This window comes from Salmo salar, chromosome 10 (genome assembly GCF_965601325.2).
Source record: "Salmo salar chromosome 10, fSalSal1, whole genome shotgun sequence".
NCBI classification, from domain to species: domain Eukaryota; kingdom Metazoa; phylum Chordata; class Actinopteri; order Salmoniformes; family Salmonidae; genus Salmo; species Salmo salar.
This window is the reverse complement of record NC_138300.1, coordinates 110688286-110715488: the sequence shown is the minus strand read 5'-3', so window position 1 is coordinate 110715488 and position 27203 is coordinate 110688286. Positions and strand designations below refer to the sequence as shown.

The following is a 27203-nucleotide window of genomic DNA, read 5'->3' as shown; positions in this document are numbered from 1 at the left end:
TATTTCCCTCATGAAAATGCAAATCAATTTATAACATTTTTGACATGCGTTTTCTGGATATTTTTGTTGTTATTCTGTCTCTCACTGTTCAAATAAACCTACCATTAAAATTATAGACTGATCCTTTCTTTATCAGTGGGCAAACATACAAAATCAGCATAGGATCAAATACTTTTTCCCCCCACTGTAATTTGGGGTGGGCTGTTGTAACTTCAAGGGACATGTTCTGTGTTGGACTGTGATGTTCTGCCTCTCATAGACTCCTGTTATGTCTGCACCCTGATACAAGGCCATAGTGTTCTGGAACTGTTGCTGTATAAACAACTGTTGTGTAACAATATGATTGTATCATCACCTCCCACTATATCAGAGACATGGAACCATTTACTCTTCTAGTTCTCCCTGTGAAATCAGAGGTAGATCTCCCTGCAGCTGCTTGTATTAAGGATTGTTCTATTATACAGTTAAATAGTCTCAGCCTTCATCTTTGGATCAAATGTTTCATAACGTAGGGAATATGGGAACCATTTGGAACAGAGACAGTCATTCCCTTGAACATCTTTCTCTTCCTCATCTGGTTTCTTGAACAGCCCTTCACTCCTCCCCTCTTCCTCCCCTCCTCCCTTTTCATTCTATTCTATCAGCCACACCACTAGCTCACCTCCACACAATCCATTTACAAGTTAAAAACACACCTTGGAATAAATAACAAAGGAAAACTATTACTAGATGAAGTTTAGTGTTGTATTTTTTATTTCCCATCACCATAAATCATATTTAATCACTGAACAGTAGCAGACCTAACTTCATCTGTTCCTGACTCTGGATAGTGGATTAAAAAGACCATCAATCTCCAATGATATTAAAGTACTATTCTGAACATTACTGATATACTGAGTGGCAAGTCAAGATATCTGCTGGTTTTATTGTTTGGTCAATAACACCACCTGCTGGACAGGTTTAATGTTGCTGGACTGAGCAGTATGGGAGGATGAAAGATGACACATTTAGGGCCGGTTTCCTGGACATCTACATTGAACATGATTTTTAGTCCAGGACTAGGATTAATCTGTGTCTGGGAAACCAGACCATATACTTTAGTAGAAAGTAAGTGATTCCAGCTTGTAGTGGGCTGACTAGTCCTGAATTGTCATTTTGTTCCTGGACCATTTTCCATGCAGCTCCAGGTGACAGAGAACACATCAATTAGGGCCGAGCCTACAAGCTGATCAATGATACTGAGGAGAATTACATAGAGACAGAGAACCAACTGAGAAAACATATCAATGGTTCTGAATGACAACCAATATACATCAACACCATACATCGTCATTCATGGAAATGTACAAGATTAAAACATTGTATTATATCATATATGAATATCTTAAATCTCTTAATATCAAAGTGAAAGTATTGAATTTTGATACAGAACATCTGAAGATCAAATCAGTTAAATCATTGTAGATAAAACAGAGTAGAATGAATCATCACATCTGGGGACCATCACCACCAGCATGACTAGTATCTATGTGGACCCTACTACAGTTTAACCAGCTCAGCTATAGACTACACCAGCATGACTAGTATCTATGTGGACCCTACTACAGTTTAACCAGCTCAGCTATAGACTACACCAGCATGACTAGTATCTATGTGGACCCAACTACAGTTTAACCAGCTCAGCTATAGACTACACCAGCATGACTAGTATCTATGTGGACCCTACTACAGTTTAACCAGCTCAGCTATAGACTACACCAGCATGACTAGTATCTATGTGGACCCTACTACAGTTTAACCAGCTCAGCTATAGACTACACCAGCATGACTAGTATCTATGTGGACCCTACTACAGTTTAACCAGCTCAGCTATAGACTACACCAGCATGACTAGTATCTATGTGGACCCTACTACAGTTTAACCAGCTCAGCTATAGACTACACCAGCATGACTAGTATCTATGTGGACCCTACTACAGTTTAACCAGCTCAGCTATAGACTACACCAGCATGACTAGTATCTATGTGGACCCTACTACAGTTTAACCAGCTCAGCTATAGACTACACCAGCATGACTAGTATCTATGTGGACCCAACTACAGTTTAACCAGCTTAGCAGTACTATAAAAGAGACTAAACCCAGGATAGAGGGGCTGAGTGAATGTGGTCTGGACTCTGTGGAGGAGGGTCATTGTGTCAGAGACACTGTAGAAGGACAGAGTACCTGCCTTGTGATCCAGGTACACTCCTACTCTGGAGGACTGAGGGCCTGATACTTTAGTCACAACATTATTGTGTATGAAACAATAACCATCACTACAGCACTGTAAACTCCAAGACTTGTTATTGTGTCCAAATATATTACCTCTCTCTGTTCTGCTGATGTCTTTATATGAGACTGCTGTAACAACCAACTCCCCACTCCACTCCACCTCCCAGTAACAGCGTCCAGACAGACCCTTTCTACACAGAACCTGGTAATGGTTAGTGAATCTGTCTGGATGGTCAGGATATGGTTGGACTTGGCTTGTATAGGTCACCTTTCTGTTCCCTTTAGACAAAGAGAGGAGTGTGTATGCTGTGTTTGGGTCCAGTCTGAGCTGACAGGAATCTGGGAGAAGAGCAGAGACCAATGAGGGGAGTCAGAACAATAAGTTAAGTCAGATACTGTGTCTACCCTGTCTTTGATTAGAGCACAGCAGAGATCAAATCAGAGAAATATGAGGAGTCAGATAGATACCCAGTCTTTGATTAGATCTACTATTGCTATATATTTCTAGAGGGATTGTTAGGAGTGTCAGTAAAAAGAGACCGTTAGTTACTTCACAATAAAGAGACTCACATTGTAACAACTGTTCTCTGTTCTTGGGCTCTGGAGGCAGTACAACATCCACTAAATTCACTACAGACACACAAACACATTGACAGAGAGAGGGAATGTTATCATCATACCATATTCCACATGTATATGACTAGTAGGGAACTTTCAATGGTCTAAAGTTGATGTTATTATTGTTTTCAACACACCTGTAGTGGAGATCTTGGTCCATTCTCTTTTAAGGAAGTCTTCTAGTTTCACTCTCAGTTCAGACACAGTCTTACTCACATCTCCAAAGTACTGAAGAGGACGGACAACAATTCTGGGTAAGTCTGAAGATACACTGATACTGGAGAGAGACTGATAACTCTGGAGAGAGAAAGAGAGAGAGAGAAAGAGAGAGAGAGAGACAGGGGGAAAGAGAGAGCGAGAGGGGCAGAGAGAGAGAGAGAGAGAGAGGGACAGAGAGAGAAACAGAGAGGGAGAGGTACAGAGAGAGAGCGAGAGAGAGAGAGGGACAGAGAGAGAGGGGCAGAGAGAGAGAAAGGGGCAGAGAGAGAGAGGGACAGAGAGATAGAGAGAGAGAGAGTGAGAGAGAGGGAGAAGGACAGAGAGAGATTAAGAGGGAGAGAGGGAGAGAGAGACAGAGAGAGAGGGACAGAGCGAGCGAGAGAGAGGGACAGAGCGAGCGAGAGAGAGAGACAGAGAGAGAGAGAGAGAGAGACAGAGAGAGAGACAGAGAGAGAGAGTCAGAGAGAGAGACAGAGAGAGAGGGACAGAGCGAGAGAGAGGGACGGACAGAGAGAGAGAGGGACGGACAGGGAGAGAGAGAGAGAGAGAGAGAGAGTGAGAGGACAACATAATGATTGAGATGAATAGTTTCACGTTAAGTTAATTTCATATCACATGTAACAAGGCAGTTTAGTTACCTGGAGGAAATGGATGTGATCCTCTGTGTGTGAGAGCTGCTCCAGCTCAGTGCTTCTCTTCCTCAGCTCAGCTATCTCCTGCTTCAGTTGCTCCAGGAGTCCTTCAGCTTGACTCACTTGAGCCTTCTCTTGGGCTCTGATCAGCTCCTTCACCTCAGAGCTCCTTCTCTCAATGGAGCGGATCAGCTCAGTAAAGATCTGATCACTGTCCTCCACTGCTGCCTGTGCAGAGCGCTGTTAAGAGAGAGAGAGAGACAGAGAGACAGAGAGAGAGAGAGAGAGAGAGAGAGAGAGACAGAGAGAGAGACAGTAGGTACAGTAGCCTCTGCACCTCATTGAGTCAGAATGCTGCCACCCTGCTCTCCATGTCCACCAGGCCTTGTCCCCCCTCCTGGACAGGCAGGTACAGAACACCGCTTGGCCCTGCTCTACTCTCCTCCCTCCTGGTACCCCCTCTAGTAGCCTGCCCCGTAGCAGAGCTAGACCCAGCCTCTGCCCCCTGAGTCCTAGTAGGCTGGACAATAGAACGAGTCAAAACGGCCAAAGAACGTTGTCTGAGCTGGAACACTAGCGAGGCCATAGCAAATGAATTGAAACGAACCTTCACAGAGCCTCTTCTGACTGGAATGATCCTTAGAATTCCATTTCCCCTAAATGGCACCAAAAAATGTCTACCTTCTTATTTGACCACTAAAACCTGTTCTTAGGACCAAACTGAAAAATAACAACTGGTGTAGAAAGTAAACACCCGCACCTCGATTGTACCAAGTGTGTTTATGTCTGCGTTACCAGGAAGTAGGAAAAAACGGGCAACTTCTGACTATTTCTGGTCTAGTGATCGATGACAGCAGAGGACGCTGCCCAACCTTATGTCATTAGAAAGAGGAGATTCTCCTGATTAAAATGGTGTCCGACATGAAAACATCTAAATTTACACATTGTGAGATATTTAGTGAAATAAACAGAAAATCCATAACTAAGCTACTCAAACTTACATCATTAGAAATAATAGGTTATCCTGATTAAAATGGTGTAGAACTTCAAACCATTAAAATAAATACATCTATTGCAGATAATTGGAGAAATAAACATGTCCCTATTTCCCCAAAACAATGGCAGTCTGAAAGTTATAACAGCAGTCTTTTAATTAACCAGCTTACCATTTATCTACGACCATTTGACTTTGTGTTTAACATTTAGTGGTTTGTAATCTAGTGGTTAAGAACGTTGGGCAGTAACTGAAAGGTGGCTGGTTCCAATCCCCGAGCAGACTAGGTGAAAAATCTGTAAATCGCTTTTTTTTAGGCAGATTTGGGCTCTTAACCCTAGTGGCTCTGGATAAGAGTGTCTGCTAAATGACTCACATGTAAACGTGAACTAGACCTCTGTGAAAGGGCAACAGGTAGCCTAGTGGTTAGAGCGTTTGACCAGGCAGCAGGAAGCCTAGTGGTTAGAGCATTGGGCCGGGCAGCAGGTAGTCTAGTGGTAAGAGCTTTAGACCGGGCAGCAGGTAGTCTAGTGGTTAGAGTGTTTGGCCAGTTACCGAAAGGTTGCTGGATTGAATCCCCGAGCTGACAAGGTAAAAATATGTCGTTCTGCCCCTGAACAAGGCAGTTAACCTACTGTTCCCTGGTAGGCCATCATTGTAAATAAGAATTTGTTCTTAACTGACTTGCCTAGTTAAATAAGGGTTACATTTAAAATATAAAAAGCGTGGCATTAACTTTTCATTATTCACAGACAGACTCTCCTGAAAACTGTTCAGCAAAGCAAAGGCTCTTTTGAGAGCTACCAGATTTATATTAAAAAAGCTCATTTTCAGTGTCTGTGTCCAGTGTCTGTGTTTATATGTTAAGGGGGTTTTACTTTGGCAGATAATGTCCACCATTTACATATATATATTTATATATATTTAACTAAATGTATGATGTTTTTGGTTTATGTCAGTTTTATTATGCTATAGATGGATATTTTATGGTTGTTAGTGATAAAATGAACTATAACACTATATTTTGCAATTCTGAGTAATTACTACTTTAGTAAGAATATCCACTGTATTCAGTACTGCTGCAGTTGCTAAATAATTCCAATAGATGGCAGCATAAGACAGTTCAGATTAGTTTAGGTCAAGTACAAGTATCCAACTCAACAAGCCCCTCCAAAAGCTTGTTCCGTCTGCGAGCAGCGAGCACTCTGCCTTCTCCCACAAGAGAGGGGCATGTTGAGGTACATTTACTAACCGTGAGGGCTGCATGATGTCATTTATTGTCGGGCTGGAAGATGCATCGTCTATTCTATTCCGAGGCTGTTTACTCCCAATATGACATATTAACATGATGTTATAATGCATGTTTACTAGGGTTGAGGTCAGCACATCTGACTAGTGGTTATTTGACCAGGGTTCAATACCTGCTATAGTTAATATTGTTTTGATCTCCCAAAAGCAACACAGGACTAACAAGAGATACTGTATATAGCTAACTAAAGTCATGATTGACCATTTTAGAAAATCATGGGACATATACTGTGAGGGAAAAAAGTATTTGATCCCCTGCTGATTTTGTACGTTTGCCCACTGACAAAGAAATGATCAGTCTATAATTGTAATGGTAGGTTTATTTGAACAGTGAGAGACAGAATAACAACAAAAAAATCCAGAAAAACACATGTCAAAAATGTTATAAAATGATTTGCATTTTAATGAGGGAAATAAGTATTTGACCCCTCTGCAAAACATGACTTAGTACTTGTTGGCAAAACCCTTGTTGGCAATCACAGAGGTCAGATGTTTCTTGTAGTTGGCCACCAGGTTTGCACACATCTCAGGAGGGATTTTGTCCCACTCCTCTTTGCAGATCTTCTCCAAGTCATTAAGGTTTCGAGGCTGACGTTTGGCAACTCGAACCTTCAGCTCCCTCCATTGATTTTCTATGGGATTAAGGTCTGGAGACTGGCTAGGTCACTCCAGGACCTTAATGTGCTTCTTCTTGAGCCACTCCTTTGTTGCCTTGGCCATATGTTTTTGGTCATTGTCATGGTGGAATACCCATCCACGACCCATTTTCATTGCCCTGGCTGAGGGAAGGAGGTTCTCACCCAAGATTTGAAGGTACATGGCACCGTCCATCGTCCCTTTGATGCAGTGAAGTTGTCCTGTCCCCTTAGCAGAAAAACACCCCCAAAGCATAATGTTTCCACCTCCATGTCTGACGGTGGGGATGGTGTTCTTGGGGTCATAGGCAGCATTCCTCCTCCTTCAAACAGGGCGAGTTGAGTTGATGCCAAAGAGCTCAATTTTGGTCTCATCTGACCACAACACTTTCACCCAGTTGTCCTCTGAATCATTCAGATGTTCATTGGCAAACTTCAGACCGGCATGTATATGTTCTAAATTGAGCAGGGGGACCTTGCGGGCGCTGCAGGATTTCAGTCCTTCATGGTGTAGTGTGTTACCAATTGTTTTCTTGGTGACTATGGTCCCAGCTGCCTTGAGATCATTGACAAGATCCTCCCGTGTAGTTCTGGGCTGATTCCTCACCGTTCTCATGATCATTGCAACTCCACGAGGTGTGATCTTGCATGGAGCCCCAGGCCGAGGGAGATTGACAGTTCTTTTGTGTTTCTTCCATTTGCGAATAATCGCACCAACTGTTGTCACCTTCTCAGTAAGCTGCTTGGCGATGGTCTTGTAGCCCATTCCAGCCTTGTGTAGGTCTACAATCTTGTCCCTGACATCCTTGGAGAGCTCTTTGGTCTTGGCCATGGTGGAGAGTTTGGAATCTGATTGATTGATTGCTTCTGTGGACAGGTGTCTTTTTTACAGGTAACAAGCTGCGGTTAGGAGCACTCCCTTTAAGAGTGTGCTCCTAATCTCAGCTCGTTACCTGTATAAAAGACACCTGGGAGCCAGAAATCTTTCTGATTGAGAGGGGGTCCAATACTTATTTACCTCATTAAAATTCAAATTAATTTATAACATTTTTGACATGAGTTTTCTGGATTGTTTTGTTGTTATTCTGTCTCTCACTATTCAAATAAACCTACCATTAAAATTATAGACGGATCATTTCTTTGTCAGTGGGCAAACGTACAAAATCAGCAGGGGATTAAATTATTTTTTCCCTCACTGTAGTCTTTGGTTGCATGCTATTTTATGTCAATCTTATTGCTACTTGTAGCCTATAACTGATGCTTCGTGGTCTTATGCTGCCATCTATTGGAAATATTTACCAATTAAAAGTTATTAATTCACTTAAAGACATTAGTGAGGCAGCTGAGAAATAAAGTGTATTTAATTCGAGAGATCAGTCTCAAACCTGCCCCACCTATCCCACGCCAATTGCTGGACTTTCACATAGAGGTTACTATGTCACCCAGTTCAAACCACATTTAACATATAAAACAAATGAGTCCTGTTTATCAAGTGTTCTGCCTTGCAATAATAAATATAATAAAATAACTAATAAAAAGCAAATGCTTACATAGGTTTTATTTAAAAAATAATAAATGCTATTTAGTACTAAAATGGTATTTACTAAAATAATATTATTACTAAAATAGTTGTAGGCCACCCAACCCTAGAATTAGGGTTCAGGCTAAAATAGGTTATACCTACAGTTAGAGTTTCTGTACAGCACTTGTGACAGTGTTCAATACAACTAATAGGAGTTGGCAGGGTGAAACATGACCTAAAATAAGACCGTTTTTTTCAATACAACTAATAGGAGCTGGCAGGGTGAAACATGACCTAAAATAAGACCTGTTTTTTCAATACAACTAATAGGAGCCGGCAGGGTGAAACATGACCTAAAATAAGACCTGTTTTTTCAATACAATTAATAGGAGCTGGCAGGGTGAAACATGTCCTAAAATAAGACCTGTTTTTTTCAATACAACTAATAGGAGCTGGCAGGGTGAAACATGTCCTAAAATAAGACCTGTTTTTTTCAATACAACTAATAGGAGCTGGCAGGGTGAAACATGACCTAAAATAAGGCCTGTTTTTTCAATACAACTAATAGGAGCTGGCAGGGAGAAACATGACCTAAAATAAGACCTGTTTGTTCAATACAACTAATAGGAGCTGGCAGGGTGAAACATGACCTAAAATAAGACCTGTTTTTTCAATACAACTAATAGGAGCTGGAAGGGTGAAACATGACCTAAAATAAGACCTGTTTTTTCAATACAACTAATAGGAGCTGGAAGGGTGAAACATGAACTAAAATACGCCCCGCTTTTTCGCGTTTACTTCAAAACTACGCCAAACAGCTGCGACATATGGTAATATTATATATCTGGGCTCCTTGGCGGATGCAATGAACGAGTTTTATCAGTAAATTTGGTTAAAAATGTAGTGTCCAGCCTAGTCCTAGCCCCCGCTGCTGGCTGGTCGCGCTTGTCTGCCCTAAACAAACCCTGTGTACCACCCCTCCCCTGTTTAACCTTGAATTTAGTTAAGAAACAAACACTAGTCTACGAAAAGAGACACCCAGCCGAGAGCCACGAAACGAAAGCCACTTGTAAATTGACCAAAACGAACCAACTCTTTACGGATCTGTTCGGTCGTAATAAATGGAGGCAGATTAGACACCACTACTCTTGTCGAAATCAGCACCAACACCCCCCTCACATAAATCATACTGGTAACTAGCCAGGCAACAAGACTCACCTTTTACATTACCACAACCACCGTCTTATTCATTCTGGATACAGAGTGTATATGTTCCTCTCCCACCTGTTCACCGACCATGATCAATAATTCCTCCACACCATTCTCCAGAATGCACCTGAAGAGACAGCGTTTCTTCTCCACTCGGTTGAGGACATCACACCTCCCAAACAAACTACCCTACTCCCCCCTCAACTCTAACCGATAAACAGTGGAAACTAATATATAAACCCTTAACAACTACAAAATACATTTGGAAAATACGCAAAAAGAATAGTAGCCCTCCTCAGGAACCACAAAACCCTCACACAACACCTTCTTCTTTTATGATATAATGGCGGCCCGCAAACCAACGTTAAAGGTGCATGGCGCCACCTACTGTGCTGGAGTGTGTTCAATCACGGTTTACACTATTTCTAAATCCTCCTACCTAACTCAGTACTTCTGAGAAAATAAAAAAGAGTCCTACTAACTTCTAATAGACCCTCCCCCATCCCCCAAATCCCTTCCAACCCCCCCCCCAACCCCATCCAACCTCAATGACCCTACCCTTCAATCTTTCCCTCTCTTCAACATCCTTACAACAATATAACAACACATGGTCCACCGTTTCATTGACAATACCCTCTAGACACAAACCATTCACATGCTGCCAACCAGATGTAAGGACCAGTTCAATGTACAATGTCCTAGGCACAATCGATTAAACACCACCTCTTCCTTCCTAATCTGACCTTTGAACCTTGGTCCACCGACCTTTAGAGGACATATAAATGTGCCCTTGTGCCCAGAGTCCCCATCTCTTCTGCCACACATCTATCAAAATGTCTCTGATCTTACATTTGTCCTCACCTCTACCCAGTGGAACATTAATATATATTATATCTTGTAGTAAAGCTCTTTTAGATAACTGGTCTACAATTTCATTCCCTTCCACACCTGAATGTGCTGGGACCCAGCAGAATCTCACTACTACACCCATTCTCTCATTTCTCCATAATAACATTGATACCTACAACTGTCCAACCAAAACCACTGTCTTGTCTACTAGTATATTCATAACAGTCATCTAGAACAGTAGCAGTGGGATGCTCAACCTCACAGCCTTGCAACCCAATAAGATAATGACAATTTATTATGCCGTATACCCAAAGGCATCTCACCTGCCTCCACTAGTAAGACACATACAGATGTTGATTTAAATGCACCAATACATATCCTTAAAGCTATATACTGGATTCTGTCCAGCTTAAGTCTTTGCTGCTGTTCCATAAACTATACACCCGTAATCAATTGTCGTCCTGATCAGAGCTCTATAAATATCCATCAACGATTGTCTGTCAGCACCCCATTCATAACCAGAGACCCACACAACCAACTACCACGAAAGTGATGGAATGAGAGAGAGAGACATCGTTACAACACTGTACATAGACATAATATAATGTTTCTTCTTCTTTGGAGTTTAACGGCGGTTGGCATCCAATATGTTGTATTATCGCCCCCAACTGGACTATAATATAAATCTATTTTACTTTGTGATACAAAATGTGAAAAGGGGAAATTATGATAATACTAAGTAACACCATGCCAACTAACCCTACAGTCATTAAAAACCCACTACCCCATTCCACTACTTTGACCCTATCTGCTCCTGCACCATGCCAATGACCTGGGAGGACGGGACACCACCACTCAACACACCCTGGAACTCTTCTGAAGTCAAATGTCATATGACCAAATACTTCTCTGCAGCTGCCACCACAACATCTATTGTCTGTGATTTACGTTCCATTTCTGAGGTACAGTTGATAACCATTGCTTTGAACTTTAAGAAGCCAACCTTACTTTAGCATACATCACTCGTTGGCCTATCTCTCTGTGCTGGAACAGACCTACTACTCACAGGGATCCTCAGGATTCCTCACCCTTGACCCATCCTCCTCTACTTTCTTCACTGCCTCAACATACGACACCTTCTGCACTACTCTGACTCTAGCCACCTCAACCTGCCTCTCTCTCACCAGACACTTCTGATCCCCAGCAGCATGGGCATCCCTACAGTTGACAAACAGAACTTTATCCACTGAAACTACACAATCCTCTATCCCATGACCTCCTGCACACTTCCCACATCGTGGAATCTCCCTCCTACAAACTGCTGCAACATGACCATAAACGTTGCACCTGAAACAGCTCAGTGGATTCAACACAAAGACTCTAACAGGATAACTGATATATCCCAACATGACTTTGTCGGGTAAAGACTCAAATGCTGACAGTGACTCCTCTGTTTCACCACGCTCACCACCTGGTCTGCTTCACACCAAACGGCGGGCATCACAAACACCAAGAGCCTTCAACTTCAATTGCTCCACCTCCACACTAACGCTACCCCAGAAATCACTCCTTTCAATGGTGCCCTGTTCCTAAGAGCAAAACAAGAAACAGATCTTGACCCAAGTTACGTGACACGTAGCGACCACTCTCTCTGGTCAGAAGAAACACAAACAAATATCGATAGTCCCACCCACCGTGAAACCACTAAAAAACTCTGTTTTCCAATTGATTTATAACATTTGAAATGTCTCTATTCCATTGAAACTTTTTTGAGTGTAATGTTTACTGTTCATTTCTGTTCATTTGTAAACATATGATTCCCATGCCAATAAAGCCCTTTGAATTAAATTGAGAGAGAGAGAGTGCTCCATGTTAATGTATAGGGGACATGAGTCAGTCATGGTTACTCATGGTTATGTGATGAGGTAGCCCCGCCTGTGACTTCTAAATCAGTGTCGGCCCAATAGGGAATGTCCTCTTGGTGTAATGGTCAATATGTTGGTTTCTCCCGCGGTAGACCTGTGTTCATATCCTGTCAGTTACATTAAGCAGTCAAATCTCTGAAAGGAGTCCAGACAGCCTGTTCCCAACAGTGGGGTCAGTGGGATTGGAGAGGGGCCCCTCTCTCTCTCTCTGACTGGAGGAGAGAAGTGAAATGGTGTGTCTCCTCTGGTCAACAATACTCACCTTGAAAGACTCCACAGCCTGTTGGAGCTCCTTCAGCTCCTTCTCTCTCTCCTGGAATCTCTGCTGGACCTTCTGCTGACTCATCCCCAGCTGCCTCTGTGGAGAATCACTCTTCAATGAGCTATCAAGCTTTATTTGTCCAGTAGATCAATAGTATAGTAATGTGACATAGGACCCATAGAAGATAAGGATCAAAATATTGAGGAAGTGTCTGTCTGAAATTATATCATTATGTAGTCATGTGAATGATTATAGTTTTAACAGGGAGTTGATTGGGTGTTTGATAACGAATGATAATGGTGTTTGAAAATGAATGATAATGATGTTTGATAACTAATGATAATGATGTTTGACTTGTTGGATTCTAGCTAGAAATATACTTATTCATGTTACCATACTATAACGTATTTATGACTTTACATGTATAAGGAATGTATATGTTGGGGTCAATGAAGGGTGGATAGGAACTTGGTGTCTGGAAAGTTACTGAGAGAGACAAGGGGAAGTGCTGAAAAATTCTGTTCAAATATGTTATTGTTGAATATCAATGTTCCAAACGAGGGAGGGAAAGGGCAACTAGTTTCAGTCTCTGATAAGGCAGGCCAGCTGCAGAACTAGAGAGGAGCCAGGAATTCAACAGTCTAGTTAGTCTCTGATAAGGCAGGCCAGCTGCAGAACTAGGGAGGAGCCAGGAATTCGGCTCGAGTTCAAGTCAACAGACGAAGTGAGAAGAAACCTCTGGGAGGGGGGCCAGAGAGGCCCACCCCATCGACCCTCCTACTACAGTCTTGTCTCACACACATACACTTCCAAACCCACAAAGGTTTTAGCATCAGGCAGGGCCATGACTTCACCAGTGAGAGGAACCAATTCAGTTCCTGCCTATCAACAGAGATGTATTGGCTGTCTAGATGTGTAACAATTGACCCTGCCTAGTATGAGGTTATAAATATATGTTCTTGTGTCATCAAACATTGTCTTTGCAGCTGTATGACCCAGTGGGTGAATAAACTTGGTTTGAGTTTTCACTCTGTCTGTTCAGAACCTAACAGACTTTAGAAAATGGTGATACATTTGGATAATCTGGGATAACACATCTATTTACTCAAGGTTGTGTTCATATTTGTGGATCCATTTCATTTGAATGGTCTCATATTCAAACAGCCTCAGTTCCTACTGTATCTTTAACTCTTTGTTTATCAGACAGTCACCAACAAGTTGTTCTGGTCTTACCTGTTTCTCAGTCCTCTCTGCTGCAGCTGACACTGTATCATGGCCTTTATGTTCATCCATAACACACTGATAACAGATACACTGCTGATCGGTACGACAGTAAACCTCCAGCAGTTTGTCATGATGAGAGCAGATCTTCTCCTGTAGTTGTGCGGTGGCTTTGACCAGCTTGTGCTTCTTCAAAGCAGGAGATTCATAGTGAGATAGGAGGTGAGTCTCACAGTAAGAGGCCAGACACGGCAGACAGGACATGAGGGCTTTCCGCTTTCTGGTCCCAGTGCAGACATCACACGCCACATCTCCAGGTCCAGCACAGCACAGAGCAGGAGGGGGAGCAGCCTGGAGTCCTGTCTTCCTCAGTTTCTCCACCATCTCAGCCAACATGTTATCTTTCCTCAGATTAGGCCTTGGAGTGAAGGTCTCTGTGCACTGAGGACAGCTGTAGACCCCTTTCAGAACATCCTGATCCCAGCAGCCCTCAATACAGCTTCTACAGTAACTGTGTCCACAGGGGATGGTGACCGGTTCCTTCAGTAGATCCAGACAGACAGAACAACGGAACTGGTCCTGGTCCAGCAGAACTCCCTGCTGAGCCATTTGGACGGTTGTTCACTCTCACACAGACAGACGACACAGAGACTCAGATCAGTTTAGTTTTCACAGAAGAGAGTTTGTGGGAGGGGGAGGGATTTACTTGTTCTGCCAGATGGCTGGGGTTAGAGGGAAGGAGGGGTTAGAGGGAAGGAGGGGTTAGAGGGAAGGAGGGGTTAGAGGGAAGGAGGGGTTAGAGGGAAGGAGGGGTTAGAGGGAGGGAACAAGGGAAGGAGGGGTGCAGGGAGGGAGAGAGAGAGATCTGCAGACAACGTCTAGAGCAGGGGTGTCAAACTCAAATACCCAGTGGGCCAAAATGTAAAACCTAAACAAAGTCGCGGGCCAACATTGAACAAATGAACCTTTTAATATGGACCCAAACAAGTTTTGCTTTAACATTGAATATGGAACAAGCATCGCTTATTACCATACAATATATAATTTAATAGTGGAGACATGCAAAATCGAATTTCAAATGAAAAAACACATCAATGGCATTCATTTATTAAATAAATAAAATGTAAATAAAAATCGTATGCCTCTTTTCTATTTGCAGCCTTCTGATTTAAATACCAAAATAAACTTTTTCCACTGGCTAATAACTTTACAAATAAAATGATAATACTCCACGGATGAAGACTGACAGCTGAGCAGTATCAGATGCGTCGCAGCTCTCATCCACAGCGAGGGAGAACGCAACGAAATCTTTTCCCTTTTCCATCAGCTGGTCATACAGATTGGTGACAAGATCACATGTGCGATCAGCTACTGTGTTCCTGCTCAGGCTCACGTTTGAAAATGCTTGCTTTTTCTCTGGGCATACGAGGTCACAAACTTTCATCATGCACTTTTTCACGAACTCTCCCTCATTAAAGGGCCGGGCTGATTTTGCGATCTCTGCTGCCACTATATAACTAGCCTTTACAGCAGCCTCACTTTGTGATGTGGCTTTTTTGAACATATTCTGTTGTGAAACCAAACTTCTTTTCATCTCCTCTACTTTCTGGCTCCTTTGAGTCATGTCCAGGTCCTTGTATTTGTCATGGTGTTTCGTTTCATAGTGTCGTCTAATGTTGTACTCCTTACTTACAGCCACGTTGACTCCACAAACAAGACAAACAGGTTTGTCTTTTACATATGTAAACAGATATTCTGCCTCCCACTTGTCCAGAAAGCTCCTGTTTTCTGCCTTTCTTTTCGCCATTTTTGGGAAGGGATAGCGCGCTGACAGTTGTAGCGTCTATGTTGCTATGACTACTGTCAGAGAGGAGAGGGCGTTTCTGGGTCCTGTCCTGATTGGCGCGCGAAAACAACAGCAGAGCATTATGGGATTCGTAGTATTAGCGGTGAATGCGCTGTATAATACCGGCGGGCCAGCTCTAGTAGTAATTTGGTATTGTCTCGCGGGCCAAATATAATTACCCCAGAGTTTGACACCCATGGTCTAGAGGGAGACAAATATTTTTGTTGCTAGTTTAGGACCCTTAATATGGAATACATCTAACAAAATGTGAGTTGTTAGAATATATAAAGGTTAACAGTTTCTATGAAGTACATATTATAATTATTTTATTGACCTTTATAATGCCTTATAATACACACATGTGTTCTAACATTACAGTGTGGTTATTACTGTTAGGCCTAGGATCAGGGTTAGAGGTACTACATTCAGCAGTAACCCTAGACATATCTAGGACTAAAAAGAGACGTTTTACAATCAGAGTTCTTGTATCTCTTCTTAGTCACACAGATCCCCCCACATATTATAGGTGGACAGGGTTATGAACATATCCTATACATTATTTCTGAAACCAGATGAAATGAAACTGTCTTAGAGTGACAAGTCTCTATACCTCTCAGTCTCTAAACCACTAGGATACCTGTCACCTTGACAGTATGTCTCTATACCTCTCAGTCTCTAGAGCAGCAGACTTAGGGGTCCGTCTCAGCAGAGGGAGAGAGTAGCAGACTGAGGGTCAGTCTCAGCAGAGGGAGACAGCAGCAGACTGAGGGTCCGTCTCAGCAGAGGGAGAGAGCAGCAGACTGAGGGTCAGTCTCAGCAGAGGGAGAGAGCAGCAGACTGAGGGTCAGTCTCAGAGGAGGGAGAGAGCAGCAGACTGAGGGTCAGTCTCAGCAGAGGGTGAGAGCAGCAGACTGAGGGTCAGTCTCAGCAGAGGGTGAGAGCAGCAGACTGAGGGTCAGTCTCAGCAGAGGGAGAGAGTAGCAGACTGAGGGTCAGTCTCAGCAGAGGGATAGAGCAGCAGACTGAGGGTCAGTCTCAGCAGAGGGAGAGAGCAGCAGACTGAGGGTCCGTCTCTCAACATCCCTCCACTCTCTCTTTCCTCCACTGACACTGACCAAAAAGGGACACAGTCTTCCAGCTGATGGCGAAACTCGAGTCGCACCACATTACTTCTGCCTCATGGACAAATTCATGTTGTTACTCCTATGAACAGAGGAAGTGAAATATTCCTTGATATTAAAAAAGACCCAAGCCGCTAATAATAATAACAACACAAACCTATGGAAACACTTTCCTCCTCATTCATTACTGCTGCACTGCTTGTTGTACATCACATACATAGTGTAGACAGCTAATAGCAGGCTTCCCCCTCCATACATACATAGTGTAGACAGATAATAGCAGGCTTCCCCCTCCATACATACATAGTATAGACAGATAATAGCAGGCTTCCCCCTCCATACATACATAGTATAGACAGATAATAGCAGGCTTCCCCCTCCATACATACATAGTATAGACAGATAATAGCAGGCTTTCCCTTCCATACATACATAGTTCCATTTACTGAGGAAGTAGGTTCAGCATACACACTGACATTCTGAAGTTTATAACGTATTCCCAGCTACATGTTAGGGTGGAATGTTCCATTTGTCAACAGTAAGATCAGAGTTATGTTATTGTAGACAGAGAGGTTATACTGACAAGGACTTTCCCCCAACTAGAGACCGGTTCCATTTGTCAACAGTAAGGTCAGAGATATGTTATTGTTGACAGAGAGGTTATACTGACAAGGAAGAGGGAACAAAATCAATAGATAACAGACAAAATAAGCTATGGAAAGATAAAACATTGACATAATAGTGTGTTAAAGTAACCACTGTGAAATACACAGAACATAATAAAAAGTATTAAACAAAACACATATAGTATATACGGTGAGTGAAGTGAGAAGATAAAACATACGGATAAAACACAAGCTGTGTAGAGAAAAATAGCCTCAGCTACCCAGCCGTGAAATAGGAACTAGTGCTGAGGACAGAGTAAAATAGGACCAAAACAATAATTAACCATAAGATAGGATATGGTGAGTAAATAAATAAACATAAGAAGGATAGACATCACAAAGAATTAAATCAAAAGGAAAAGAAGATAGCAAGGAGGATTTAATAAATTATAGCTAAGCTGTAGACAATCGATAAAATGAATACAACACCAGTAGAGATATTAGGGACTAGACACCCCCTAAGTAAAGAGGAGATAATAAAATCTCTATGAAATGGGAAAAACACACAAGAAAATTAAACACCAAATGGCCTGCAGTGGGAACATTGGATGTCTCTGTGTGTGAGGAAATGGAAACTCTGATAAAGAACTGTAAACCCAAGGACAAGAAACAAAAAAGGAAAAATAAATGAGAAAGAGAAAATGAAATACTGAAAATGTTTATTACATTTATTTGTTATACCACATTACCACCAGGTGGATACCACTGGAACGTCCTGCCCCAGAACTCACACGCGCCACATTCCAACCAAGGGCCCTGTTCGCAAACAGCCAGGTGGCCCCGTAATCAACTAACTATTTCTAAAAGTATTCTAAAACTATATAAATAACATATCTGTTGGTTAGGAACACTGTGTCTGGTGAGTGTGATAGTAGTATTCCTGACCTTCCTGTCACCCGGTGTGTTTGGAAATGTACCTTCCCGTCGCTCCCCCCTACTGTTGGTTTAATGTCCTGCTTTATCCAATGTAGGTAATAGTTGCTGCACCTCACCCCAATGTCTATTGGGTTGTCTCTCGTACACACTGTCCTCCTATTCCCTGCCTAACTATCTCTGTGTCTATAATACATGCACCTGACTTAGGCTACAAAATGCTATTCTGTCTCAGTGTCAAAGAGTGCATTCGGGAGTTTTGCTTGCTAGGACTGACTAATTCACCATGTCTGTCAGGGGTATGTGCTACATTTCTCCCTCCCAATGTAAACACTAAGTTATACCTGCAATAGGGTTGGGAAAGTGATGCATAGTGCTACCACTCGTCTCTGTAAGTGCTGGGAGTGCATATTCCTATGTGGGATATGAAACACTGCGAGGTATGCCTTGCAAAGTAATGAGTGAAAGACAGGTGTAGGGGTAGAGATGAATAGTCAATGTAACAACATGGCACTGAACTGTGAGAACGGCTGTTGAGCTTTTTATTCATATTCTGTGTCATCACCATAGTGCATACATGCTGTACAGTGAATGTGTAATGCTTTGAAATGAACCTCAGGTCTTGGTAGCTAGCGGTGGAGTCCATGTCTTGAGGGCTGGCTGTGGTCCCTGGCCGCATAAGGCTATGGGGGGGACCAAGTCCAGGGTGGACCAGTGTCTTTCCACTTGTGGGTGTAGTGTGAATAGGATGGTAATATTCTCTTTTACCCTTATCGTATCTATACTTTGCTTACTCTTCTCCTCTCCACGTTGACTTGACAGGGGATTGTGATGCGTGATGGAGCAGCTGCCCTGGTTCAATGTGAACATGTCTCACAGGATAGTCGTACAAACTTTTCACTCTCGGGGAGACGTAGCACGCCATGATGGCTAATAGGGCGTCGAGATGGTGGTAGTGCGTTAACGGCACATACATGGGTCTGGTGAAGAGACTGTCCCTTGGGCCTATTGTCACATGGCCGCCTTCGGCGCTGCCGGCTCTCACGTTCACACGGTCCAGCTTTTCCTTCTCGTAATCTGTCAGGGTCCTGTCCTTCAAGAGGAGGCAGTCGTACCAGCCTGCCATAGCCTTAGTGAAAGTGAAGTCTGTAGTATTCTGAGGTGTTCGATGGAGTTACGAGGATAGGGGCTAAGCTTAGGTTGTCCTAAGAGTTTGATTAGAGAGCAAAGAGAGTTGCTGTCAGAGAGCTTTTCAGAGGTTGGCAATGGCTCTGTTGAAACCTATCTAACCAACGTGGTGTTCTTTTTGTGTGTATGGCTAATGGACTGATATTACCCCCTGAGTGTGTGAGGACTGGAGGCGCTAAGTGTATCTCAGCAAATTGCCTGTAGACTCGGGCCTCTCTGGGATCGGTTTATGTGGTATCGACAGATGTGTGCTTATGTACCGAGTGCCATTTGCATGTGTGCATATACACACTTCAGTGGACTGTGTAAATGGTGTCCTTCTTGTGCAACAGGGCAGGGTTCTCTATCTATACGTGCCTTTGATTACATCTCAGTCGCTACTATGGCAGATGGGGACCCTGGAAACCATTCTTTCTACACATCATATTCAACGGTCGACTCAGCCGAAAGCGCTGATACCATTTCAACTCAGGAGTCGTATCTACAGGACAGCGATGTGTGTGTGTGTGTGTGTGTGTGTGTGTGTGTATGCTTTATCAAATGGTTTAAGCTTATTCATTGCTTTCAATGTGTCTGTTACTGTTACCTGCTGGGGGTCTGGTGCTTTGCTGCACTATTTATTCCCTTCCAGAGACACTGATGCCTCACACACACACACACACACACACACACACACACACCGCTTATCTCCTGTACAGAGATTAGATATTGTAAAGGCAGGGCCAGGCCAGGTGCCATGAGGCTGAGAGACGGAGGCATTTAATCACACACTAATGCCTTGGCTCCAGAGACACTGATGCCTCACACACACACACACACACAATGACACGTTTGCTGGACCATATGACAACGGTTGTAAAAGTGTCCTTTGTACCAAGACCCTTTCCTACAGCACAGGACCTGTGCATGAGCACGATGGATGTAACAAGAGGGCGAAGGAGGAGACCAGTGGAGACAAGTGGCGATCAACCCAGTCTCAAACGGTCCATACAGACTAGACCCTATGACCAACCCTCCAGTTAGTCACTTCTATTATAGGTTGCTCAATCTATGTGTGACGACCCTCCCACTCTGTCTGCCGTATTCTCTCTCTTTGTTCTTGTTTCTTTATTAGGATGCCGGTGGGCGGAGTTGGAAGGGTCGTCAGCTAAATGGGAAACACCTGGGCTCGGGTGTGTCCCAGGATAAAGGCACCTCTTCCACAGTCATTGGGAAGACTCTCTCCACGCAGACACTTTGTTGATTTTGGTTGTGTAGTTTTTGTGGCTTTTTGGTTATTTGCTTTGGCACTTTTCAACACCCTGCATTATTACATTCAGGTATGCAAAACACTCACTTACACTACTGATTACACACACCATTGTTAATTACTTAGTTACTTTATTTAATAAATATATATTTTGATACTCCTTGTCTCCACGTTGTCTCCCTTTTGTTGCGAACTCTGAGCCGGTTCGTAACACTATGTCAATACAATACAAACCTGTTATGTTTAACCTGTTATGGCTAGGTGGCAGTATTTTCACGGCTGGATAAAAAACTTACCCGATTTAATCTGATTATTAGTCCTGCCCAGAAACTAGAATATGCATATAATTATTAGCTTTGGATAGACAACACTCCAAAGTTTCTAAAACTGTTTGAATAGTGTCTGTGGGTATAACAGAACTCATTTGGCAGGCCAAAACGTGAGAAGATTCTGTACAGGAAAATACCCTGTCTGACCATTTCTTGAACTTCTTTGCCATCTTTATTCATTACAAAGGATCTCTGCTCTAACGTGACACTTCCCACGGCTCCAATAGGCTCTCAGAGCCCGGGAAAAACGTGAATGTCGTCATTCCAGCCCCAGGCTGAAACACATTATCGCCTTTCTCAAGTGGCCGATCAAGTGACTGTGGGCTTAGGCGCGTGCACTGGCTGCCCCCGTCTTTGTGTTTTTTCCTCTGTTTACCGAAAAGGAGATTCCCGGTCGGAATATTATCGCTTTTTTACGAGATATGATTTTAAACAGCGGTTGACATGCTTCGAAGTACGGTAATGGAATATTTAGATTTTTTTTGTCACGAAATGCGCCATGCGCGCGACACTGATTTACCATTTCGGATAGTTTCTGGAATGCACGAACAAAACGCCGCTATTCGGATATAACGATGGATTATTTTGGACCAAACCAACATTTGTTATTGAAGTAGCAGTCCTGGGAGTGCATTCTGACGAAGACAACAAAAGGTAATCAAACTTTTGTAATAGTAAATCTGATTTTGGTGAAGGCTAAACTTGCCGGGTGTCTAAATAGCTAGCCTGTGATGGCTGGGCTATGTACTTAGAATATTGCAAAATGTGCTTTCACCAAAAAGCTATTTTAAAATCGGACATATCGAGTGCATAGAGGAGTTCTGTATCTATATTTCTTAAAATAATTGTTATGCTTTTTGTGAACGTTTATCGTGAGTAATTTAGTAAATTGTTAGTAAATTCCCCGGAAGTTTGCGGGGGGTATGCTAGTTCAGAACGTCACATGCTAATGTAAAAAGCTGTTTTTTGATATAAATATGTACTTGATTGAACAAAACATGCATGTATTGTATAACATAATGTCCTAGGGTTGTCATCTGATGAAGATCATCAAAGGTTAGTGCTGCATTTAGCTGTCTTCTGGGTTTTTGTGACATTATATGCTAGCTTGAAAAATGGGTGTCTGATTATTTCTGGCTGGGTACTCTGCTGACATAATCTAATGTTTTGCTTTCGCTGTAAAGCCTTTTTGAAATCGGACAGTGTGGTTAGATTAACGAGAGTCTTGTCTTTAAAATGCTGTGAAATAGTCATATGTTTGAAAAATGGAAGTTTTCGGATTTTAGAGGAGTTTGTAATTCGCGCCACGCTCTATCATTGGATATTGGAGAGACGTTCCGCTAGCGGAACATCTAGATGTAAGAGGTTAATAACATGTATGTATTCATAAGCTATGCACCACACCTAGTTTAATTAAATATATCCCAACAATCCCCCTTTTCGCTGGGTGTGGAACTTCAAACCCACACATAAGGAAAGCCAAATACTTCACACAAAATAAAAATATAGAAAAAACAAAGCAAGCGTTTTTCTTCTCCCCCCTGTTCCTTTTCCGAGGTCGTGTTATCAACTCTTCCCTGCTCATTCAGAAAGTGATTATGGCTGGGCCTGCTCATTCAGCCGTGTCTGTTTTATCTAACACGAGTCCCTTCATGGCACAATATCTTGGTTATTCATCTGTGGCCTGTTACTCAACCGCTCGTGTGCATTCATCCTAGGGGTGCTTAGCAACCCATTTACCACTTAGCATAATGTGGCTCTCTCTCTCTCTTCCAGCTCTGGGGTATTCATCCCATCAAGCCTTGGATGAATCCCAAGCAAGCCTTGGATAAACCCAACCCCCGGGTGTTTACCCAACCAACTATCACAGGAAAGCAGTTAAATAGCAAGGTCTGTTCCTAGGATATGAACACACTTAGCCTGTCTCAGCACGGGGAAGAACAGCAAGTGTCTATTGGAAATGGCTGGAATGGAAGTGACATATGGAAACTGGCCTCTATTGGATAGATCATGGCTTTCATTTGTAGAGTCACTGGGTGACAACTGGTGGGGTTCTGTGTCTGAGCAACAAATGACATCTTTCCTGAATAGACCCGATGTGAATGCTGGAGCTTTTGCCATATCGGAAAACTGTGGAGCAGTGCCCGGAGGAGTGTGTTCATGTATGATGAAGACAGATGATTATGTTATTATCTCATTCGCCATATATGTCATAGGAGGCCGTTACAAATGTACCGACTTCCTAAAATGGGAATACAGTCAACCTGCAAACATTATAGAGGACATGACTGCAAAATACCCAGGAGGGTACCTGATGGCTAGACCGAGATCCATACCTGGTGGTAAAAGTGAGTTCCCTTGCATACGTGTAGTGGAAGAGATGCATACCATGATACAGTCACTAAAGAGTGCATGGTGGGGACTGTCTTTTGGGCAGTCACCAAATGGAAGGTCCTCAGGGTCATGTGAGCACACTGCCTTGTTAAACAACCTAAAAAGTATGCAAATGGAAAAAAGCTATCCTGCTGCAGCAATATGTTACATGGATGAACACTGCTCTGGATACCTCTTTGACATTGTAACAGGGAAAGGAAAGGGATACAAAGTGATGTTCGACAGGTCTGGGTTTCGATGTGGGGCCAATCTACACTTCTCCAATATACGAGAGTTGATGGACTACATGACAAGGGCTAAAAATGTACTTTTGTGCCACGACCTTCCCCTTAAAGTGAGTGGAGACAATGACAAGGATGGACTATGATCGAAGGACACAAGAGGATCCGATGTGCTCAGCACAAGGCCATAGATATGAATAGTGAACTAATTTCATAACATACTCTGTGTAAGCTATTGTATAATTATTGTATAATGCCATTCCAGCTAGCATTTAGTTTGTCTTCACATGAATAAACCAAATGAATGATCAGTCAGGGAGATGCGTCTTGTGCCTTTATTCAATATATTTGTGAAACATTACTGTATAACATAGTCCACCTGTACATATCACACAATTGCTGTTAACCTATACACATGTCGAACCATAGTAAAAGTTATACCAATCCTTTAAAGACATATGGTTAATCAACATAAACTTCAACTGGGTTCTCCTGATCAACACCTCGGTGCTTAACTGTGTGACAGTAGCAATACTGTCAATGTCTTCTTCCTCACACCCCTGAAAGCCTCAGCCCATGGATGAGTTTGGTGTATATGTCCCAGAGTGTTGTTCCATAGAGTATGGTGATTGAGAGATGTCCAGTGATTTCACCTATGTTATCAGAGGGGCTCTGGATCAAGACTTTGACGTGAGGCCTATTTTCGTCTACAATGGCAATGTTGTCAGCGTACTCACTCATGGTCTGGTACAGTGCAGTGACGTTGTCACGTCCTGACCAGTAGAGGGTGTAGTTGGGTCAGGACGTGGCAGAAGGGAGTGAGTGTTTTATTGTTTCATTTAATTTTGGCCGTGTGACTTCCAATCAAGCACAGCTGTAGAGGGTTGTGGTTGATTGGGAGTCACACATAAGTTGCCTACGTTTCCGTTGTGTGGTGTGGGTAATTGTGCTTGTCACTGTTGTTGCACCTGACAGGACTGTGTTGACTGTCAGTTTTGTTGTTTTTGTAAATGCATATTGTTCGTAACATTAAAAATGACGAACCCTAACTCCGCCGCATTTTGGTCCACTTCTTCCGTAGACAGCCGTTACAGACGTATTTCACCACCATACATGTGTCTAGGAGGGAAAGATGTACAGTCGAGGTCTTGGAAGGCTCGCGGGCTTGCCATTGCCATCTCCTGAGTGACTCTGTGGAGAATCCCAAGGTTGTCAAGGCAGGCAGATCGCAAAAGAGCTAGGACATTTCTGAGAGCATCATAGTCCTTGTCAGTGCTGAGGTGATGAGAAGGTATGCACACGTAACTGTCTGCACACTGGGGAAAAGAAAAGGATGATATTCCACTGGGTCCCATGATAACCCTGGCAAGACCTATTGTTGAACACAGGCCGCATGTGAATTGAAACTCCCCTCGGGCAGAAGCAACTAGAATGTCTAAAGCTCCTTTTGCGCTGTCCGATGCCCAGAGACTGTTTGACATCATGAAGGCTAAGACATTGATGGGAGCCTGCCTGTTGTCGTCATCATACACAGATAGGGTTCGATTGAAAGGAACTGTGTCTGTGCCAGCTATCTTGATACAGGAGCCACCGTTAATGTCAACGTTCCACTGGGATGAAAGTTTAGATGGATCGTTAGTCAGGACCCTTGTCTTGTTGTCATTGAGGACAGTGAACTTGGCTGGTATTTTGTCGAAGGTGCCTTGCTTGTATGCGGTAACTGTCATGTTGTCAATGATGAACAGAGTGCTGCAGTCTCCAAAGGGTACGAGCCCTTGCAAGTCAAATCTTGAACATGGTAGGCTGATGTGCTTCACTGACCTTGTTCATTGTGTGGGTGAACACATACTCCTTCTGACTGAAAGACATCTTTATCCGTGCTTGGGATGCTAAAGGTAAACTATCACCGGTCTGTACTCGATGCATGTATACGAAATGGTATATACGGTAATTTTCGTCTCAGTCTACGTTCAGGCAAATGTTGAATAGTGCCACCGTTGAGGAGAGCGATGAGCAATGCCAGGCCGGGTAAGGATCATGAGAGCCACCGTCTTTCATTGACACACCGTCCTATCTGTCTCTTCTTGTCTTCGCGTAGACACGCTGGATAAGCCTGTGACCGGGGATATTGTTGGTGAACAGGTCCTTGTAGAAGTTTTTACAACCCGTGCAATGATACGTAACCACCCTGCTGCAGTCAGAGAGAGGACGGCTCCTCTTTCCGAGCTTAGCCCGGACAGGGGCGATCCACTTTTTCTCCCTAAATGTCTCGATCCAGGTTCTCCTGACTTTTGTGTCGGCGCAACAGTACGGCATGATGCAAAGAACAGATTCTGGGTACATAACGGGCCCAGAGCTGAAAGCGTCAGGGGTCTGTATCTGCAACATGAGTACAGTCTGATACAGAAGGCCTGCCAGGTCAACTAGAGTCCTCTCGCACACCTCGCTTCTCACTATGGAAATCCTACCGGTAGTAGAGTATGTGATCCCAGCGTCTTGCAACATGACAATCGGTAACGGAAGCAAGATGGAGACGGCAGAGCAAGAGTCGTTGTCGACAAGGGACAGTATGCCTTCCGATATGGCTTCCGTGAGCCTTTTCCCAAGTGAGGCACTTAGGTTCCTGTAGACATCGCTGGGCTGTAGGGACATGTCCTTGGTGATTACATTGCTGCAGACCTCGAGGTTCTCACCGGGCAGACGCGTCACCGTTTCCCTGTTTATCCTTAGGTGCTCCAACTCACTAGTACCGCAGACGGGTATCATGTGTTCGGGGCAGTTGTTCATTACCGAGTTGAAAGCCATGGTTGCCCTCTTCAACCTCTGTCTGACTGAGGTGATTGAGGTGAGCAAGTGCTCTTTGCAATCGTCCAGGCTGTGGGAGCCAAGGGCAGAACTGTACATGTAGCGGGGTAAGCAGTAGTCTATAATGCAGTGAGCTAAAAGCTTTCCAGATCGGTTCACCAAGGTACAGTCTGCATAGTGAGCTATCAGCACCCTGGAGTTGGCCAAACATTTGTTGAAAGGCTGGTAGGGGTGTGAAATGATCTCTGTGTAAGACAAGGAATCGATTTGGGTTAGGGGGACCTGGTTGTGATGATCCTCCATGTTGGCATCTCTAACTTGAGTGGACCCGTGTTCATTATCACCGTCAGACACCTTGCTTGTGTCAGAACGCTTGGCCTCGCATATGAGCGATCCACCGAACATGGCCGTGATACACCCTGTGTTAGCCTCTCTAGGCTAGGCGGGACGAATTCGTCCCACCTACGTAACAGCCACTTGCAGCCTGTGGCGCGATTTTCAAAACCTTAAAAATCCTATTACTTCAATTTCTCAAACATATGACTATTTTACAGCTATTTAAAGACAAGACTCTCGTTAATCTAACCACACTGTCCGATTTCAAAAAGGCTTTACAACGAAAGCAAAACATTAGATTATGTCAGCAGAGTACCAAGCCAGAAATAATCAGACACCCATTTTTCAAGCCAGCATATAATGTCACCAAAACCCAGAAGACAGCTAAATGCAGCACTCACCTTTGATGATCTTCATCAGATGACAACCCTAGGACATTATGTTATACAATACATGCATGTTTTGTTCAATCAAGTTCATATTTATATCAAAAAACAGCTTTTTACATT

General features: G+C 43.2%; 1 protein-coding gene across 1 annotated transcript; it reads right to left on the bottom strand.

Annotated features, from left to right (window-relative positions):
* Window positions 1-735: 735 nt before the first annotated feature.
* Window positions 736-14347, bottom strand: LOC106561503 (tripartite motif-containing protein 16). The gene is made up of 6 exons (XM_045688412.2): window positions 13680-14347; window positions 12447-12542; window positions 3749-3982; window positions 3029-3188; window positions 2844-2903; window positions 736-2612 (listed from the first exon to the last, which is right to left on the bottom strand). The coding sequence occupies exons 1-6, from the start codon at window positions 14274-14276 to the stop codon at window positions 2098-2100; spliced, it is 1662 nt and encodes a 553-aa protein (XP_045544368.2). The 5' UTR covers window positions 14277-14347; the 3' UTR covers window positions 736-2097.
* Window positions 14348-27203: the final 12856 nt, after the last annotated feature.